Source organism: Sporothrix schenckii, assembly GCF_000961545.1.
Source record: "Sporothrix schenckii 1099-18 chromosome Unknown Cont44, whole genome shotgun sequence".
Classification (NCBI taxonomy): Eukaryota; Fungi; Ascomycota; class Sordariomycetes; order Ophiostomatales; family Ophiostomataceae; genus Sporothrix; species Sporothrix schenckii.
The window spans coordinates 3931507-3949658 of record NW_015971145.1 but is presented as its reverse complement, the minus strand read 5'-3'; the positions used below and the strand labels follow the sequence as shown (position 1 = coordinate 3949658).

Below are 18152 nucleotides of genomic sequence, written 5' to 3'. Positions count from 1 at the left end.
ACGACGGCGTGTATCAACGACTTCGCCAGTGGGATAAACGGTAGCAGAGTGGGTAAGCCCAACCAACACCAGGTGGCAAAAGGGTATAATTACTCAGTAATACGAAACTACGTGCGAATATCAAAACAAGATTTTGCATTGCGATTTTAAAATAGAGTTTAAAACTCTAACATCAGATGAGCACGCGAGCAGTTTGGACGCGCCTAAGGGCAACCGCCTTATGGCAAGAGAGGTATCCACGTCATGCACCGTATTGACAAAAGTCGGACAATTAGCCTTTTGCTCCGGACTCCGTCTCGTCAAATTGATGCCGCGTCAACCGTCCGTTAGCGAAACCCGTAGGTAAGGGGGCTCCCCCTGGACAAAATAAGGCGTACACACAAATTGTTCTAGCAGTCTTTCAGTGCAAGAAATCTTTAATTTAACACTGTAACAGTGCCGACATCTCCACCAAAAAGCGTTTGTGTGTACGCGTTTTTTTGGCCAGGTGGAGGGGGGTTCGAGGTGATCGCTGTTGCGTTGGCCGTTGGTGGAAAAGGAACAATGGGGACTGACAGGAACTTGCCCGCACTAAAGAGAACCCTGCCTGCCAAGAATGAGCCATTCCTTGGTAGAAACGGGCAAGTTGTTGCCCCGTCACAAAGAACGAACCTGCAAGCGAACAAAGTTGTAAATGCACACACACAATGGGCGCCAGCCTGCAACTGCTGCATCTGCTACGTTTGTGTCGCCTTGCTCCTTTCAACTTCGAACCATCGCAGACGGCATCAGAAGGACAAGACAACAGGCATTGGCAAAGTCTGGTTAGCCTTGGGCGGAACGATCAGCCAGCCTCGCTAGAACTATATAAAAGAACTGGTCACTTGTATAGAACATGCCAGTATGGAAGATACGCGAACAGTACATCACAATGCTCATACAGGAGGACTATTTTGCTGTAATACTTCATGGCGAAGGAAGAGGTAGAAGTTAGCGTGGAGCAAGCATCGTGCTCCTGGGCAAAGAACAGAAACTAAAGACATAAGGAAGCAAAAGAAGTCAGAATCAGCGAGGTCCTGCCGCCTACTCTCCCGTGGCAATCCTGACACCATCCAACTCGACACTTTGAACAAAACAGTCCTTAGTCTTGGCGGCACTTTCTTTATCTTGGCGATTTTCCCACTGTTCCTCCCTTTCCACGTCCTGCCCTGCCCTACATGTACTTAGCAGTTTGATCTATGCGTGGGCGTTCATTATGTTCAGCGTGTTGTTCTGGTTTCTTGCTAATTCCCGTTCTTTCTGCGTCCCGGGAGTCTGATTAGTTCTTTTTGCCATCCTGTCTCCTTCTTGTCGATCTCTCTCTGTTCTTTCGTTTATTCGTCGTTATGGTATTCACGCTCGCCCAACGCTCTTTCCAATTTATTTATTCTCCAGCTTACACGGAAACCACTTCCAGGGGTCTTCATCTCATCTTCCCGCCTTCCTGCTCCGCATGGCTATCTGCATCTAACGACCGGCGCCACATCTTACGCCTGATTCCTATCTGGAAGGTGCGCACGAGACCAAGCTGGCCATTGTCGCGTGCTTTCCTTTGTTGCTAAAAAGAGGTGGACAGCATCGTGCAGAAGATATTTCGAGCTTTCAAAACAAGAGCTACATATCTGCAACATTGTTCACTACCAACGAATCGGCCGCCCCTATCAACACGATTCTACTGCGTCGCAACGTCAACCAAAACAACAACCATCAGTCGCAGGCGCTACTTTTGTCCCAACCGAACAGAATCAAGATCTCAATGGCCGACAGATAACGCAGCCTCTATTTCAACGTATCTCGATTTCCGCTTAACTTTCCGTATTTTCCTTTTCCCTGCCCGGGGCACAACGATTTCGACGAGGGCCGCAGTCGACGGGCAGTGTAATACATCGGCGCCCAGCAATTCCCCAGCGCAACACGACATTAACGAGACATTCGAGACATTCAAGACATCCACGGGGCTTTCGACTTATAGAACGACAAAATTGCGAGACGCAGTTTGTGGCAATCCTATTGCGCTTCACTTAAACATAGCCGTGGCCAGTTACAGCGACTGGGGCTACAAGCCCCTCCAAAGCTCTGTCCGCATGGTGGTTCCCGTTTTTGGGCGGTGGCGGCGCCGGCGTTTGCTAATTATTTTTACCTTTGCCATATGCTTGACCTTTTACATGACCTACTCGCCCGAGCGGTCTAAATATGAGGCGACATCACCGTATATGTCGTCCAGCACCCCAGCCGACAAAGTCGACCCTGCAAAACACAGAGCCCACCCCGTAGCAGGAGCGGCAGGACATGGGACACCAGCCGGCAACGACTTAATAGCAGGCGACGAAATAATATTCGGAGGGAAAATCCAGAAACAATCCGGTTTAGCAGCAGGAGGCACCGGCAGAACGACCGACGCCAATCTCCCTTCCGACACTGACCTCGAAGACGAAGAGGCCGCAGAAGAGGCCGAAGAAAAGGCTGAGGCAGCAGCATTTGGAGACATCCCGAATGCGCTGAAGACGGAGACCCAACTGACAGCCCAGAGAGAGTACGACGCAAAGACAAGCAAAAAGGCCAAGGCCAAGGACAAGAACAAGGTGGAGGAGGAGCCCGCGAAGCCGAGGAAGCTCACGCTCGCTGAGCTTCTGGAAAAACCGATGGATGCTATGGAGTACGGCACCACCGCCCGCCCGCCCATCAAGGGCCTCACCAACGTCATTGCCGACCTGCCCGTTGAGCTGATTGTTGACGGCAAGGATGAGGGCGGTGTCCCCACGCTTTCCACGCCCGCAGGCCTCTTGCGCCGCCGCCGCTTTGTCTTTGTCGGCGACGTGCACGGCCAGCGCAAGCCGCTCGAGGAGCTGCTCGATAAGATCGATTTTAAGGTTGGCAACGACCACCTCATCCTTGTCGGTGACCTGATCAACAAGGGACCCGACAGCGCCGGCGTTGTGCAGCTGGCCATGGAGCTGGACGCCAGCGCTGTGCGCGGCAACCATGAGGACCGTGTGCTCGTGGCCTACCAATCGCTCCACGCGTCCGATGCATACCAACCGCCACTGGTCAAGCCAAAGAAGGCGCCTGCCGGGATCGTCGACACCACTGAAACTGAGACCGTGAACGAGGGCGAGACCGAAGCGGAAGCCGAGCGGACGCGTCTTGTGGCTCTGGCCAGCATTGAAGCCGAGGGAAAAATCGAGCGCGCCGAAGCTGCTCTGCAACGGGAGATGGACCTCAAAGAGGAGAATGCCAAGAAGGGCAAGGGCATTCTGGCACTCTTGGGCCTCAAGAAGAATCACGAGAGCGAGGAGGACACTATTGACCACGACAAGGCGGTCACCGAGCTCAACATCGACCCACTCGAGCAGAACCCCTTTTCGCACGGTGACTCGGCCGAGCGCGCCACCGCCGCCACCCTGACGCACGAGCAGGCCCAATGGCTCTCGGAGCGGCCCGTCATCCTGCGACTCGGCTCCATTGCGCCGTCCGCCGCCGTCTCCCTCTCGGCCGCCGCACAGCAGGCCAACGCGAAGTCGCCCTTTGCCAACAACGAAGTGGTCGTCGTCCACGCCGGGCTCGTGCCGGACGTGCCCCTCGAGCAGCAGGACCCCTATGCCGTCATGGTGATGCGCAGCCTCGTGCACCCGGCCGACGAGGTGCGGCACGAGCGCGCCCACCTGATCGCCGAGGCGCGGGTGCGCTCCAAGGCCCGCGGCCGCCTCAGGAACACCGACCACATCAGCGTGCCCCACGGCCGCATCGAGGCCGAGTACCACCGCCTGCAGAAGCTTGCGTACGGTGCCGACCCGCACCACCCCCGCCGGCCCAGCCCGGTCGGTAGCACACCGCGCCGCAGCTGTGCCGGCGACGGCCACCCCGAGCCGGCCGATCTGGTCATGCTGCCCATTGAGGGCCACTTCCGCGAAGGCACGGATCGCGTGCACTGGGCGGCGGTGTGGAACCAGGCGCAGCACGCCATTGCGGACCCGGCGAACCGCACGACCGTCGTCTACGGCCACGACGCCATCACGGGCCTGTTGCTGCCCGAGACCGTGCCTTCAGGCCTGTTCAGTCTCTTCAGCAGCAGCAGCAGCAGCAGTAGTGGCGCCAACAGTGGCAGCGTGATTACCGAGGAGGACACGGGATACACGTTTGGCCTGGACTCGGGCGCCGTCTACGGCGGCAAGCTGACGGCGCTGGTCGTGGAGGCAGACAAGGACGGCGTGGTCAAGCACCACATCGAGCAGGTGCCATGCCCAGCCATTGCGCCCAAGAAGTATGCCGATTAGAGAGCACCTTGCTCAAATTGCGTCCACCTCTCCTTTTTCGTTACATTTCAGCATTGGATGGCCTTTTCTCGAAAGCAGCATACCCCCGCGTTTATGTGTGGCATCTTGCCATCATTGTTTTTGCCTATATTGTTTATTTGTCGACTTCCTGATTGAGTCTTCTCAGGAATGGCCGCTTTCTTTCGGCTACATATTCTCAAAGAGTCGACGACCACCGTGCATCTCGACAAATACCAGACACTTACGGGTTTTTTTGTTGCTATTAATGTTGTATATTCGGCGTTGGGGTTGGATTTTCAGGATATTTACAGTCTACTTTTTTTTTTCTTTGTACCTTTTGAATGAAACCCCTCTAGAGACCAAAAGGGCTGGGCTCTACGTAACGTTCTCTCGGCAATTTACAAGACGATGACGCCTTTGTTCGCCGCCTTGGTTATGTTCCATTCCAGTCTTTATTTTGGGTTATGTAATGTATGTACCGAACATACCGTGTTCCAATTTTTTTGGTATGTGTATATTCCGCCGCCTCGCCCGTTTCTGTCACCACATCTACTCAGAAACCGCCAACATAAGTCAGGCCGTCACGTTTATTCGCTCAGCTTGGTCTTGATGATTCCCTTGAGCGTCTCGGCGTCAGCGGCGAACTTGCTGATGCCCTCGCGCAGCTTCTCGACGGCCATCTGCTCCTCGTTGAAGTCGAAGCGGAAGGTGGCCTCGTCGGAGATGTAGGTCTTCTTGGGGATGTCGAGGGAGGCGGCACCGGCGGCGTCCAGCTTCTTGGGGACAGCCTCGTTGGAGTTGAGGAGCTCCTCGAGCAGAGCGGGGGAGATGGTCAGGTAGTCGCAGCCAGCCAGCTCGGTGATCTCGCCGGTGTTGCGGAACGACGCGCCCATGACGATGGTCTTGTAGCCGTACTTCTTGTAGTAGTTGAAGATGGCCTGGACGGACGCGACACCCGGGTCCTCCTCCTTGGAGTAGGTCTTGCCGGTCGAGGCCTTGTACCAGTCGAGGATACGGCCAACGAAGGGCGAGATCAGGAAAGCACCGGCCTCGGCGGCGGCAATAGCCTGGGGCAGCGAGAACATGAGCGTCAGGTTGGTGTTAACGCCGTGGTCGCGCTGCAGGATCTCGGCGGCCTTGATACCCTCCCAGGTGGAGGCAACCTTGATCAGGACACGGTCCTTGGAGATGCCCTGGGCCTTGTACAGCTGCAGCGACGAGATATGTTAGCCTTTGTCGCCTCGAGGTCAAGTCAAATCTCAAATCTCAAATCTCAAAAGGCAACGCTCAAAGCGTGTACGCACGTCAATGATGTGCAGGGCCTTGTCGACGGAGGCCTTGGTGTCGAAGGACAGGCGGGCGTCAACTTCGGTGGAAACACGGCCGGGGACGATCTTCAGGATCTCACGGCCGAACGCGACCAGGATGGCGTCGAGGGTCGCATCGACCTTCTCGTCGAGACTGCCCGCCTGCTTCTTGCCGATGGCAACAGCCTCGTCAATCAGCTTGGCGTACTCGGCCTTCTTGGAGGCGGCCAGAATCAGCGAGGGGTTGGTGGTGGCATCCTGGGGCTTGTACTTGGCAATGGCTGCGAGAAGAGTGTGAGTTCAAAGCGTCCTGTGTTGTGGAAATATCAATTGCGCATTATAGGTACGGGAGACACGAACAAGCAAAGTCACCTAGAGATGAGTGTTGTTAGCCAATTGCGACATAAAATGACATCAGAGCCAACGGCAGAACAGGATAGAGGGACGCAACCTACCAGAGTCGGAGACGACGACCTATGCCCACAAGTAAAAGACTTCGGTTAGCTTGGAAGCTCTCACAAAAGACAAAAAGAGAGGCCCGACAGAAGCATTGCCGATCAAGCTGAAGCTCCAACCACCAGGAGGCGTCTGCCATGCTTCCCTATTTTCCCGGGAGGAATTGGTGTCGATAGAGCACAGCTACGACCATGGTGGCGATAGTGGAAAATTGAAGGTGATGCTGTTGCTTACCGTGCCAGCGGCCTTAAGCTGGTCAAGAGAGCTAGACATTGTGAATCGTGGGAGGAATTGTGGCGGTGGGAGAGAAACTTGGGGAAAAGTTCGTGATTGTTGGATCTTGGATGAGAAAGAAAAACAAGGAAGAAAGAGGGAAAGAACAAAAACAAAAGAGGAATGAAAGAAAAGAGAAGGAAGGCCTGGGAAAAGCTCACGAGCTTGGCCTTGCGCTGGTGGGTAATATAACCGTCGCTGTTTCCTCCGGTCGCTGGATTATTTCTCTCACGCTGTTGCCGTATCGGGACGAGGGTGGTGTCGCAGAAAAAAGGAGGGGCGATGGGCGTCATGGAATTTGCCCCTCTCTTGTCTTGCCTTCCGGCTCGCCTTCTGGTTTTCTATGAGACGGCACCAGGGCAATGCACCTTCTGACCTGCACCGTTTGAGCTCTTTCTCCAAAATTGGAGTTTGCAACTGCCTTTTCCGCGGCAGAACAGAAACAGAAAACAGGTGACATTTCTCTTTGTGTTCACGTTGGTGCTGTCTGTCCCCTGGGGGAAAGAGCGCCCCAGTGCTCGTAATTTCAGACTTCCGAATTGAGTCCGAAGATGTCCACCGCGACCGGAAGTAGCTGTTACGGTATGCCGTGTGCTGTCTCGCTGGGGCAAGAGCGATCAGAGGCAAGCCGACCACCCATTCCACCCAATGCGCCCACGCCCCCAAACACACTGCGCGCCTCGTCCCGCGACTTCCATGCTACGGATGACCCGATAAAAATTTCCGGATAAAACCAAAAGGCTACCGTTTTGTCAGAATTGTCATTGCTTAGCAAATTCGTAAACGGAAGCTTTGGCAGCCTCTTCTACGCATGCTCTCATCTTATATTGTAATTACTGACGCGTCGGATGTTCGTTCTTTCCACGGCTTCGTCACGTCTTACAATTCCTTACTAGTTGGTCAATTTTGGTCAATTCGTCCAACTATGGCATTCTGTGCCCCTGGCTCCTGCCTCCAATGGCAAGTCGTCTTCCTGTGTTACTACCTCTGTTCTTATTCAGCTCCCCACAGCTGTCACGTATGTATATACGTTGCCTGCGTCCTGCTTGATAAGCTGTTTAGATATAAACAAACGTAAATGTGTCCATTAGATACAGTATTTCTGGACAATAGGCCAGTATGGGCATACTGAAGATGCAATCAAACCGGAAAAGAGGCCCATGCCAACCAGCCGACGAGCTCTGTAACAAATGCTGAAGCGTTTTGCGGAGCATTTGCCTTGGCTGTTCGGGGTCCATCCGACATCAAGAACTTTCCTCGAATGCATTACCATAGCTTAAGCATACAAAATGTGTCGTAGAAACCGTCGCTGTAAAGCCTCCTATTTGCGGCCTTTTCGCATTCCTTGGCCAGCGCGCTACTTCTGTCATATGAGCTCCATTTTGTTGGGAACTTGGCTGGTTGGCGCCTTCCTTCTTCACCTGTGGTCGGCTGCGCGGAAAGTGTTTGGCGGGGGAGGGGTCAACACTATTTTGGCAGGACCCATTGCGCTCACACGCCCTCAAGCTCTCCATGGCGCCTCCCCCCACCTTCTTTTGGTGATCTCCACCAGAACACCGACAAGCACGGTTCTGTAGAGTTGACAGCTTATGTCAGCTGCCACGAACTCTCTGCCAGGTGACAATACAAAACCAGCAGTTAGGTTCGACTACGGACGGTCCCACTTTTTGTCCCAAGAAAAATATCGGCCTGTGCTCCAATTGCCAACATCGCGTCGTTGCATAATACCCCGTTCGGCGCAAAAACGGAAGCATCCTCACCTTCAGGCACGACCACACCGACACCTTTCTATTCACACCGCCCATCTGCCTTCGCCTTCGCCACCGCCGCCATGAGCTTCATGCCCGTCAACCCCCGCCCGATGCTCCAGGAGCTCGTAGGCAAGCCGGTCGCCGTGCGGCTCAAGTGGGGCGAGACGGAATACAAGGGCGCGCTCGTGTCGATTGACAGCTACATGAACCTGCAGCTGTCCGACACGGAGGAGTACATTGACGGCGAGAGCACTGGCCAGCTGGGCCAGGTTCTCATTCGGTAAGCAGACCCCCTCCCTTTGTCCATACGGAGGAGCAACGCTAACAAGCAGGTGCAACAACGTGCTGTGGATTCGCGGCGACGACAAGGATACGAAAATGGAGGACTAGACGCGACGGGGGACAACATACAAACGGACGGTGTGCGGGCGAGCGAACGAGTTGAGCCGAACCCACGGCGGAGCAGCCACGGGCGCGATCAACGACACGAACGGGGCGGCCGCCCGGAATACAACAGTTGCCGCGGCCGTTACAACTGCTTACCAGTCGCCCCGACGCAGATCGTGTACACGGCAGTGGCCAATGCCTTGATAGCGGGGGGCGACACATACGCGGCTCGGGATGGAACGACGAGATATCAGTTCTTTGGAGAACAACTGGCGTTATTTGTTTTGGCAAAACCTTGTTTATTTGCCAGGCTTTTTGCTTGTCACCATTTTGCCCCGGCAGCATTGTTGGCTTTCTGTTTCTTCGTCTTCTTTTCTTTGCTCGTTTCACTACCAGGCAAGGCGTCAAAAAAGGAATCGTTACTTTGCATCTTTATTCTATTTAACTAATTGTCCACGTAGGTCGTGGTATGTGGTGTTTACAGATGCTTGCCAGTGATGGCGATGTGATATGAGACGGGACAGGGTGCCGGATTCTCCTCAAATCTTGGACTCTTTTGAGGCGCCTGTGTTGCATGGTCTACTTTCCCAGTATTGTCAGTCTCAGATGTAAACGAGTGATGAGATGAGATTCATGAGAACGGCAATCGGCAATCGGCAAATGCGACAACAGTTAAATAATATATATGGCAATGTGAGAGACGTGGATTTCTCGGCCTTGTCGCGATTCTCAATCCACATTTCACTCAAATGCCATTTTATTCTGTTTAACGTCGTCTCATATACTCGTACGTTTAACCATCACACTCATCTCAGGCACCTGGAATGGTAGTATGTCCTCTCCGAGCACAGACGGCCGAACTCTCCTTCGTTCGTCCCATGTTATTTCTTTCGTACCATACCGGATCTCTTCTGCTCTCTCTGTGACAACCTCATCATGTGTCAACTCTTCTTTTAGTTTCTTCCTTCTACTCTGAACGTACTCTCTCAGCCATATGTCTCCAAGCATCCACTTCACCCACTCTCCTCTTCACATCTCTCTCTCTTTCATTCGACGTCTACAGGCATCACCATGGACGATGACGACCACGACTACATGCAGCACCACCCGGCCATTGAGGTGTCCTTCACTTGTACCTTGGACGAGCTTCGTAGCATTGCCCACGATGCCACTCCTCTGCCCCAGGATATCTTTCATGCCCAACGCTCGCTCTTGCGCACGGCCACCGCTCGCATCGCCCGCAAAGGCCTCAGCACCGATACCGAAACCTACCGCCGTCTCGGCATCCTAATCCCACATTGGAAGCACCCGGCCCAGTTTGAGGCCGTGCTGCACGCCTTGTGCGATTACTGGCAGCACCACAACACGGCTGCGTCGCTGGGTGCGTCGACGCCGTTCCGGCGGGTCCGTATCAAGGCAGCCAACTACCTCCGCAAGCTTGGTCGTGGCGAGGAACATGACGACCTCGTGGTCAAGAATGAATATGACGATGGGGATGAGGACGCAGACAAGGAAGTCTGCAGCCTGCCCTCGGCCACAATGATGCGTGTGTTCCGTCTCGTCAACGGCAACCTCGAGATCCCGGCGACACTGTTCAAAGCGCTGGCCATGGCCGGGCGTATTCAGGACGCCTTCTTTCCCGACGAACCCAGCACCTGGGAGCGAGGACCCAGCGGCCAAGGATCGGATACAGACGATGGTACCGATGGAGCAAGCGAGATGTCTTTCAATGGAACCGAGACGGGGTCGTGGGCCTCGTCGTGGTCGAATGGCGGCGGAGACGACCATGGAGACGACGACGAGTTCCGTGGCGACGGAGATGGTGTTGTCTTTGCTGAGCGTGATGCGATAGCATCGCAGGTAGACAACCAGGTACGTCAGGCAACGGCTCAATTTCTGCAGAAAATGCGAGTGGCTGGCACCAGCAGCTGCAATAGCAACAGCAACCAAAACAGCAAACTTGGACATGGTGGCAATCCGGGCGGTGGTGCTTTCGGAGGCATAGACTTTAGCTTCCTACCAGAGGTGATGCGTCGCATGATAGGCTTTGGCAACAGCCCAACCTCACCATCAGCCTCGCCGACGCTGCCTGGACCATCCAATATTGTCTTTTGTTCGGTACCCGTCGTGTTCATGCCAATGGCGATGGGACAGGGAGACATGGGCCAAGCAGGCATGGGCCCGGCCATGATGGATGCGATGCAGAACATGATGAAGCAAAAGTCAGAACCGAATGAAGGCGGTGGCAAGTCTTCACTACCCGGTCCGAAGCTCGTTCCCGGCGTCGAGATAAAAATAGAAGGCGGTGCACCTACCAAGCCCATTATGACTCTACCTCCGGCAGGTACGATTCGCACCAAACGGCCCCTCCCGTCCAGTGCAGCTGCCTCTACAATAAGCCACAAGAAAGCCAAGACTATCAAGTCTGAGGACAGCGGCGCCTTGACTGCTGTTTCTTCTGTGGTAGAGTCCGCCCGGCGCTCTCTCCCAACAGAACGAAAGCCGTCTACTGCCAGACCAGCGCCCAATACACCGGCTCGTTCGCCTTCAGTGGCAAGTCAGACATCAGCCCTAGTGGTACCGCGACCAGCACCGTGGCCATCTGCGACAACAGCACTTGTGAAAGCGAGTAAGCTTCTGTCGCAGAATCCACAGGGTGTAGCACCTCGGCCGTATCGTCGTTCAACATCGGCCGAGGACCCAATGCTCAACTTAGTGGAGAAAAGCGAGAAGGAGTATAGAGCTTACCAGGAGAAATGCATGCGTCTGGAGATCAGCAGGAAAGAGAGAGCCGCCGGGAAACAAGCGAGCATGTTAATGCTTTCGTCATTGACCAGGTGACAAGATGAGAAGACGAGGAGAGGAGCGTTTCAACAGTGGCCAACAGGAACATAAATGTCATGGCACATGGGTCCTTGTAGTCATTTTCATTCTATTTTAATATTCTTCTCTTTTTTTGTTTTGGCAATATGCCATATATCTCGTTCGTTTGCTAACGACCAATTTCTCTTCGAGATACTATTTTAAGGGGCCGCTTTATTTTATTTTCTTTATTTTCGTTGCTTTTTGATGGATCTTCGTTCCTTTTATTTTATTTTTACTGCTCTGGTTTAATTTTTACTGAATAGTTTGTATTGCGCCGTTGATTTTATTACCAAACTTTTCCGGTCTTGCTTTGTAGCTGGCTCATACAACTTTCATCACGAGTCGTTATTTATGGGGTACCGTTATCAAAAAAAAAAAACATGCTTGCTTCAGAAAATGGGTTTTTGCCTGCTTTGAATCATGGACCACCAGTGGTGTTCTTTCCCTGCAACTTTTCGCCAGCTTTATTATGAATCCCAATCCAGAGTCAAAACAACGTCAACCAAAAATGCCCCCCAAAAAATGAAGCAAAATAGTGACCAATGCAACCGGAATTGGGAAATAGTCAACCAATGTCCCCTCATTTTTTTGTAAATAGAAACGACCAAAGGCAACAAAAGTAAAAGAGACAGAAGGGGAGAATGTAGCTCATCATCGGACAACATTGGCCCACAACACTTAATCCTCAGTGATGTCGCCGTACTCCCACATGCCGTACTTGTTCTCCTTGGCCTCCTTCTCGGCCTCGCGCAGCGCCTTGAGCGTCGGCTCAAACACACTGCTACGCTCCCACGTCTTGAGCTTGCGCGGCACCAGGCCGTGGCCGTTGAGCAGTACCTCGCGGTTCAGCGACGCATTGCGGTCGCTGCCTGTCTTGGGGTCGTAGATGGTGATGTAGCTGAGACCCTCCTTGGCGTCCACAAAGTCGTAGCTGCCCACGAGCGGCTCGGCCGTGCAGTCGGCGATGAAGTTGACGGCGTCGCGGAAGTAGTCGGAACCTGTCGGCAGCTGCACAAACGACAGCACAGCGTCGGTGGCCTGCGACTTGAGGCGCTGAATGCCAAACTTGGTCTGGTCCAGCGGCCGCAACTGCGACCAGGGGATCTTCTCCGAGTTGCCATAGTCAATGTAGACGACCTCGGCGACCTTGGCAGTGCGGTCGTTGGACCGGATCTTGGCACGGTACCACTGGCCGTCCTCGGAGAACTTGGCCGATACAAAGTCGCCCGCCTTGGGGCTGGTGCCGATGGAGACGTTGTTCTTGCTGTCCAGGTGGAACTTGCGGAACTCACTTGTCAGCGTCTCGAGCGCCGCAGTGCCCTTGCCAATCTCCTGAATCTTCAGCCGTCCGTTGGCATCAATGTTCGTCACGACAATGTCACGGTAGTCCTGCGGCCGCTGCGTCAGGGTCGTGCCTTCGCTGCTCGCCGCCCCACCGCCGCCGTTTGCATGGCTGCTAGCCTCCTCGGCAACCTCGTCCTGCGAAGGGTCCCAGTCGTGCCACAGGCCTTTGCGGGCCTCCTTGGCGCGCTTCTCCGCAGCATTCAGCTCGGCCGCGTTGCCTGACTTTTCTGCCGAGTACTGGTGCACCGACGCCAGACCCTCCTCAACAAGAACCTTGGCAAAGCTCTCACGGTTGATGAACAGCTCGCCGATGAAACCACCCGTCTTGTCGACGTCCAGCACGTCAATCTCGCAGTCGCGCTGGTTGCACCGCCGATTCGCCAGCTCAAGCGCCTCCTCACCAAACGGCTCGCCCTTTTCCTGGGAGTTGCGGCCGGGGGCACGGGGCGCACGGATGCCCGCGAGCACCAGGGTCAGCTTGATGCCCTCGCGGGGGACAATGACGGTGAACCGTGAACCAGACTTGCAGAAATCGACGATGCCAGGGACCTTCTTTTGCCGCTGCAGAGCTGCGGCCTGGATCTTTGCGCGCTGTAGGGTCTCGGAAGCATCGGTGTACTGCTTGACCTTTGGTGCTTTGCCCGACCACATACCCTTCTTCTCCTCCTTGGCAGTCTCCTGTGCTGCGAGCAGTTCGTCGTAGTTGGGCGCACGGTCGGTGTCGTCCTTGCGGTGGCGAATAACCGAGGCGTAGCCCTCCTGGACAATAGCCAGGTTGATGTTCTTGCCATTCTGTGTTACGGTGGCGACGTCCTTCGCCTCGAAGCCCTCCGAGGCTGGCCGCGAGCCGTCAACCGTGACACGGACGTGCTTGCCAATGATCTTCTTGCGCAGGAACTCCTTGGCCTCCTCCCGGAACGGTGCCTCGGAAGCCTCGTTCGTCCGCGGGCCGCGGATGCTGCTCAGCTGGACGCTATACATTTTGTTAGTATGTGACACCCAAGGGCATGCTGTGTCGGGAAATGTGTACAAACGCACCGCTTTTCGGGGCCGGATTTGTCGCGAACAATAATGGTATCGGCGCCAATGACCTTCGTCACAGTCACATCCAGGTGGCCCTCCGAGGCTTTGGCGACGTGGTTCTTGTGGAGACGCTTCTTCCCGTCCTGAGCCTGCTTCTCGGCAGCGCGCAGAGCAGGCATGCCCTCGCCGAGCATGGTGGAGTGGAAGTCGTTGCAACGAGCGAGACCCTCTTGCAGCAGGAAGACGGCAATGTTACCGCGCGGGTGCAGGACGGTAGCGACGAGCTGGCCCTGGGGACTGGCGCCGACAATGTGGATCTTAACTTGGCGCTGCTGTAGCCGCTGCTCAACGAACTGCTGTGCCTCCTTGCCGTACTCCTCCGCCGGCTGGGTCTGGCCAGTGGTCGGATTGCTGCGCTCGGTGGCGGGGGTGCGGATGCCGGCCACGAGGGTCACGACCTGCGCGTGCTTCTTGTCGGACAGGAGAAGGCGGACAAGCAGGCGGTCGCCCGAGTAGACGCGCTCAATAATGCCGTCCACGGTCTTGCCCTTCCACTCCTTGAGGAAGTTGGGGCCACCGAGGTCGTTCTGGACCTCAATGGTGCCGTCGGCGCCCGAGAACAGGCCGAGACCGCTGGCGTGCGCCTGGGACTCGAGGTTGCGCAGGTTGCTGATCTGCTCGACGACCTCCTCCTTGTCCTCCTTTCTGCCGGCCTCCTCACGGACCTTGACCCAACCAGCCTCAACCAGGGCATCGGGCAGCTTGGGGCCATTGGCAATCACAGCACTGCCATATTCGCGATTGGAGCCGGGGACGGTGTACAGCACGGTGCATTCGACTTGCTTGCCGATGACGAGAGAACGGAGGTGCTCGCGTGACGCGAAGGCAAAGGGCTCCTCGTTGTCTCTGCTGAGGCGGGGCGCGGTGACAAAGGCAAGAGAGAAGGTCCGCTCGAGGTTCGGGTTGTTGGGGCTCGTCAGGACGAGGGTGTCGCCGCTAAGGACGGTCTTGACGTTGGCAATGAAACCCATGGTCGAAAGTGTACGGTGCGGGGAGAGCCTCTATTTGACCAAGACAGATGCCGTGGTTAGCTGGAAACAAGGCAGACAAAAGAACAAACAAGCTCGAGTGCTTCGCGTCTGTGCAACCATGACAGCAGCGCAGATTGTGTTCGAACCAGAGCTGGTGGTGGCATCGTGTTGCACCAGCTCACCGCCATTGATACAGGAGCTCTTGTGCAAGGGGACAACCGCTTGGCAACCCTTGGAGCCGAGACACAGAACAAGCCATTGGGACAATCCGTTCCCGCCAAATTCGAGGAAGAGTCAAGCTGTAATGTGAGACAAGGAAGATGTTCTGGGACTTACAATTGCTCTTGAAAGATGTCAACAAAGATGTTTACTGTAAAAATGCTAAACAATCGACGAGTATGACCAGACGAAGACGAGAAGAGTACGAGGCAAAAAAAAGAAAGGCCAAGTATTGGTCAAACAGGAACCGACAAGAGAGACGGAGGTTGCGGTGAAGAAGAGAAAGAAAAAAAATAAGGTTGTGGTTGTGGTTGAGAAGAGGAAAGGAAGTGGACGAGGGGCCACAAAGGACAGACGTTCCAAAGTGACGTTCGTGGCAGGAAGTTGTTGGCGTGGAGTTGCGGGAAGCAACAGCTGTTTCCAGGGTGCGACAGGGACCTGCCACAATCGTCCCTCAATAGCGACTATCTTGTGCTGCTTCTGTTTCCTTCTCTCGTGCCTTCTACGTCTACATAATTACTGAGGTTCTAGATGGCACTTGCCTGTTTCCGTTGTGGACACAGTTCCCAATGGAACGAAAGGGGAGGAAAGAGCAGCCCCGTTCGCGTGCCTGGCCCTGAAGGACGGCTGTTGAGGGGAAGGAAGGGTCAGTTTGGTATTTTATTTTTTGGATGATTTGCTCGTGCCTTCCTCAAAAAGAAAAGGGCTTGTTGGCCACGAGCAAGCACGGAGAGGGGGTTAAAAAGCGTTTTGTGGGGAAGCGGCGACCAAACTGTGTTGCAAGCAGGGCCAGAAAGGACAGTGTGCTTTACAGTGGCCGCAGGCGAAAAAGTGGAGTCTAAGCTCCTCCACGCTAGTTACGAAGCAGCTTGCTCTGCCTACCCCACCATAGACGCAATGCGACCCCTCCGTCTCAATAGCTTGTCCTTCTGGCAGTGGCCTAAGTGTGTTCCTACTGTGTACACGAACGAAAATAATTGTATCATTAATATGACCCCGTAGCCCGTCTTGTTGTACGAAGTATGTCTTGTGATGACCAATAATGTGCAGCTGAGCCTTGAGCCGTGTCTGGATATGTGTACGACAATTGGAGTATTACGATTGCTGCACAAAGGGTGGCCGCGTGACAGCGTACCATGAATTGGACTCTTGGTCATACTATGTTAGCAAGCAATGGAAGTCACGATGTCCGACGTACGTGGCAACTAGTTGGGCTGCTCCTGTGATGGTTCGGGAAAGACATTCGCAATAGATTCCTAATCTGTGTAGAGACTGCTGACGGCAAGCTCTCTGTCTCAAGAGCGCCCGCCTTGCTGCTGTTCCTCTTTGCCCAGATAACCTGGTTTCCATTCTGATTTGTTTTCCACTTCCATTTTTTTTGGTTGTGTCTTTTGTCATCCTTTTCTCTACTATGCCGACTTGCCTACACGACAATGATAGGACGTGACAACTTAGTTAGAGATGCCAATGACGCCGCAAGCGGGGCGGGGACCGGCGTTGCCAGTCTTGAGGGACTCCTCGTTGCCACCCTTGCCGAGGTCGTCGGTGCCGGCGTGGACGACGACGGTGCGGCCGATGACGCTCTCGGGGCCAATCAGCTTGACGAGGGAATCCTCAAGGGTACCCTTGGCGTTGCCCTGGCCGTCGGTCTTGACGTTGCCGAGGTCACCGACGTGGCGGGCCTCGTCGGTCGGGGCACCGTGGGTCTTGCCGTGCGGGTTGACTGGTCTGTCAGTGGCGGAACGAGGAGGAAGAAGAAGAGCATGTGACGGCGACTACCAAAAGAGGCTTACAGTGAGGACCGGCCGACGTGCAGCCGTTGGTGTTGTCACCAAAGGTGTGGATGTGGAAGCCGCGCTCGGCGTTGGCGTCGTTGCCGGTCAGGTCGTAGGTGATACGGGTCGGCGCGGACTCGGAGTCCTGCTCAAAGGTGACGGTACCCGACACCTTGGCATCGCCACGGAGGACAGCAACTGGTGGCAGTGTTAGTACGGATGAGTCGGGCCCATTGCATAGATCGGGTCACAAAACAAAATAATGGATGCGCAGTCCCCAGCATCGAGGACGTGTTGGATGCACCCCCCTCCACGCTCAATGCAATCCATCTCCCGACTACCCGGATGGGCGGCTACCTGCATATGGCAAGGCTGCTATCAGGATGTAACGGGGGCACGAGCAAGTAAAGTCAAGAGGCAAAGACATGCACAGCCGCACAGCCGCACACCACGATGCAGTGGAAACTGTCCATCAAGGTGTTGTCTAGGCGGATGGTGGACGGATGATGGATCGCCGGGCCCGGCAGCGCGCCACTTGGAAGCTTAAAACTTGCTCACTCGAGTTGCCGGACACGGTAACGACGCATTTTTGAGGGGAGTTTCTGCTCATAAAGTGCTCAGGTTGGACGGATTGACAGGGATCACATTGGGCCGAACGTGGGATTGTGTGTGGCCATTTGGGATATATAAAGCCCATTACCGCCCTCCCCATTTCCCCTTGCCTTGTCATGAATTGGCTTGGAGGCAACGGAGGCAATGGAGGCAATGGTTCAAGAGCTTTGGGATTGACGTTCGGAAGAGGCGGAGCAAATGAAAAGGAGGGGTGCAAGCTTACCAGCCTTGACCATTTTGACGGTTGAAGAGTATGGATTGGAAGAGAGAGAGAGAGAGTGGACAAAAAAGAACAAAAGTTGGTTCCAAAAGCGAATTGGAGTTCGAGATGATGCCTTTCGAGGAAGGAAGAGGGAGGAAAGAGGAGAAAGAGGAAGGAGAGAGAAGAGAGGCAAGAGCGACTGGGAAGTAGGGAACCGGCGAAGAAGTGGGCGGGGATTGGGAAGGCCAACGCTCGTCACGGACGGAACAGCAGGGAAAGCGAGGGCAACGGGCCAATATCGGAGATCCGAGGTTGCCCAGCTTGCCCAGGAGCGAATGGTAGCTCCTGCTGTTTCCCTCGACGATTCGCTGAAGCTGCCCGTTTTGGGGCTATTTCGGCGCGCTTTGGGGGCAAGAGCTCCCCTCCCCGCCCAAGATGCCGCCCACAAGGTGCCCCGCGTCGCGACCGTGGCGCGCACGAACAACGGCAAGAAAGTGCGTGCTTGGGGGGGGGGGGGGCCAGTTGGGCCTTACCGTTGTCGTCATTTACGTCAAGGCGGGGCTGTTATGGCGCACTTATTTGTCAGCGGCAAAGACCGCTAGACGGCGCTTTACA

The 18152-nt window shown here is 54.9% G+C and overlaps 6 protein-coding genes across 6 annotated transcripts; 3 read left to right on the top strand and 3 right to left on the bottom strand.

Annotated features, from left to right (window-relative positions):
• Window positions 1-2183: 2183 nt before the first annotated feature.
• On the top strand, window positions 2184-4292 carry SPSK_08744 (uncharacterized protein; the record flags this gene model as incomplete). Its single annotated transcript, XM_016735332.1, has 1 exon — window positions 2184-4292. One exon carries the CDS (start codon window positions 2184-2186, stop codon window positions 4290-4292), a length of 2109 nt encoding a protein of 702 aa, XP_016588018.1.
• A 587-nt stretch (window positions 4293-4879) lies between these two features.
• SPSK_09195 (transaldolase) lies at window positions 4880-6328 on the bottom strand (the record flags this gene model as incomplete). Its single annotated transcript, XM_016735772.1, has 6 exons — window positions 4880-5500; window positions 5597-5880; window positions 5960-5971; window positions 6055-6073; window positions 6119-6238; window positions 6290-6328. The coding sequence occupies 6 exons, from the start codon at window positions 6326-6328 to the stop codon at window positions 4880-4882; spliced, it is 1095 nt and encodes a 364-aa protein (XP_016588017.1).
• Window positions 6329-8159: 1831 nt separating this feature from the next.
• SPSK_10102 (small nuclear ribonucleoprotein F) lies at window positions 8160-8469 on the top strand (the record flags this gene model as incomplete). Its single annotated transcript, XM_016736658.1, has 2 exons — window positions 8160-8359; window positions 8412-8469. 2 exons carry the CDS (start codon window positions 8160-8162, stop codon window positions 8467-8469), a joined length of 258 nt encoding a protein of 85 aa, XP_016588016.1.
• A 1068-nt stretch (window positions 8470-9537) lies between these two features.
• Window positions 9538-11099, top strand: SPSK_09117 (uncharacterized protein; the record flags this gene model as incomplete). Its single annotated transcript, XM_016735696.1, has 2 exons — window positions 9538-10934; window positions 10961-11099. The coding sequence occupies 2 exons, from the start codon at window positions 9538-9540 to the stop codon at window positions 11097-11099; spliced, it is 1536 nt and encodes a 511-aa protein (XP_016588015.1).
• A 910-nt stretch (window positions 11100-12009) lies between these two features.
• SPSK_08520 (uncharacterized protein) lies at window positions 12010-14729 on the bottom strand (the record flags this gene model as incomplete). The annotated part of the gene is made up of 2 exons (XM_016735113.1): window positions 12010-13648; window positions 13714-14729. 2 exons carry the CDS (start codon window positions 14727-14729, stop codon window positions 12010-12012), a joined length of 2655 nt encoding a protein of 884 aa, XP_016588014.1.
• A 1670-nt stretch (window positions 14730-16399) lies between these two features.
• Window positions 16400-17086, bottom strand: SPSK_09802 (Cu/Zn superoxide dismutase; the record flags this gene model as incomplete). The annotated part of the gene is made up of 3 exons (XM_016736372.1): window positions 16400-16671; window positions 16742-16921; window positions 16975-17086. 3 exons carry the CDS (start codon window positions 17084-17086, stop codon window positions 16400-16402), a joined length of 564 nt encoding a protein of 187 aa, XP_016588013.1.
• Window positions 17087-18152: the final 1066 nt, after the last annotated feature.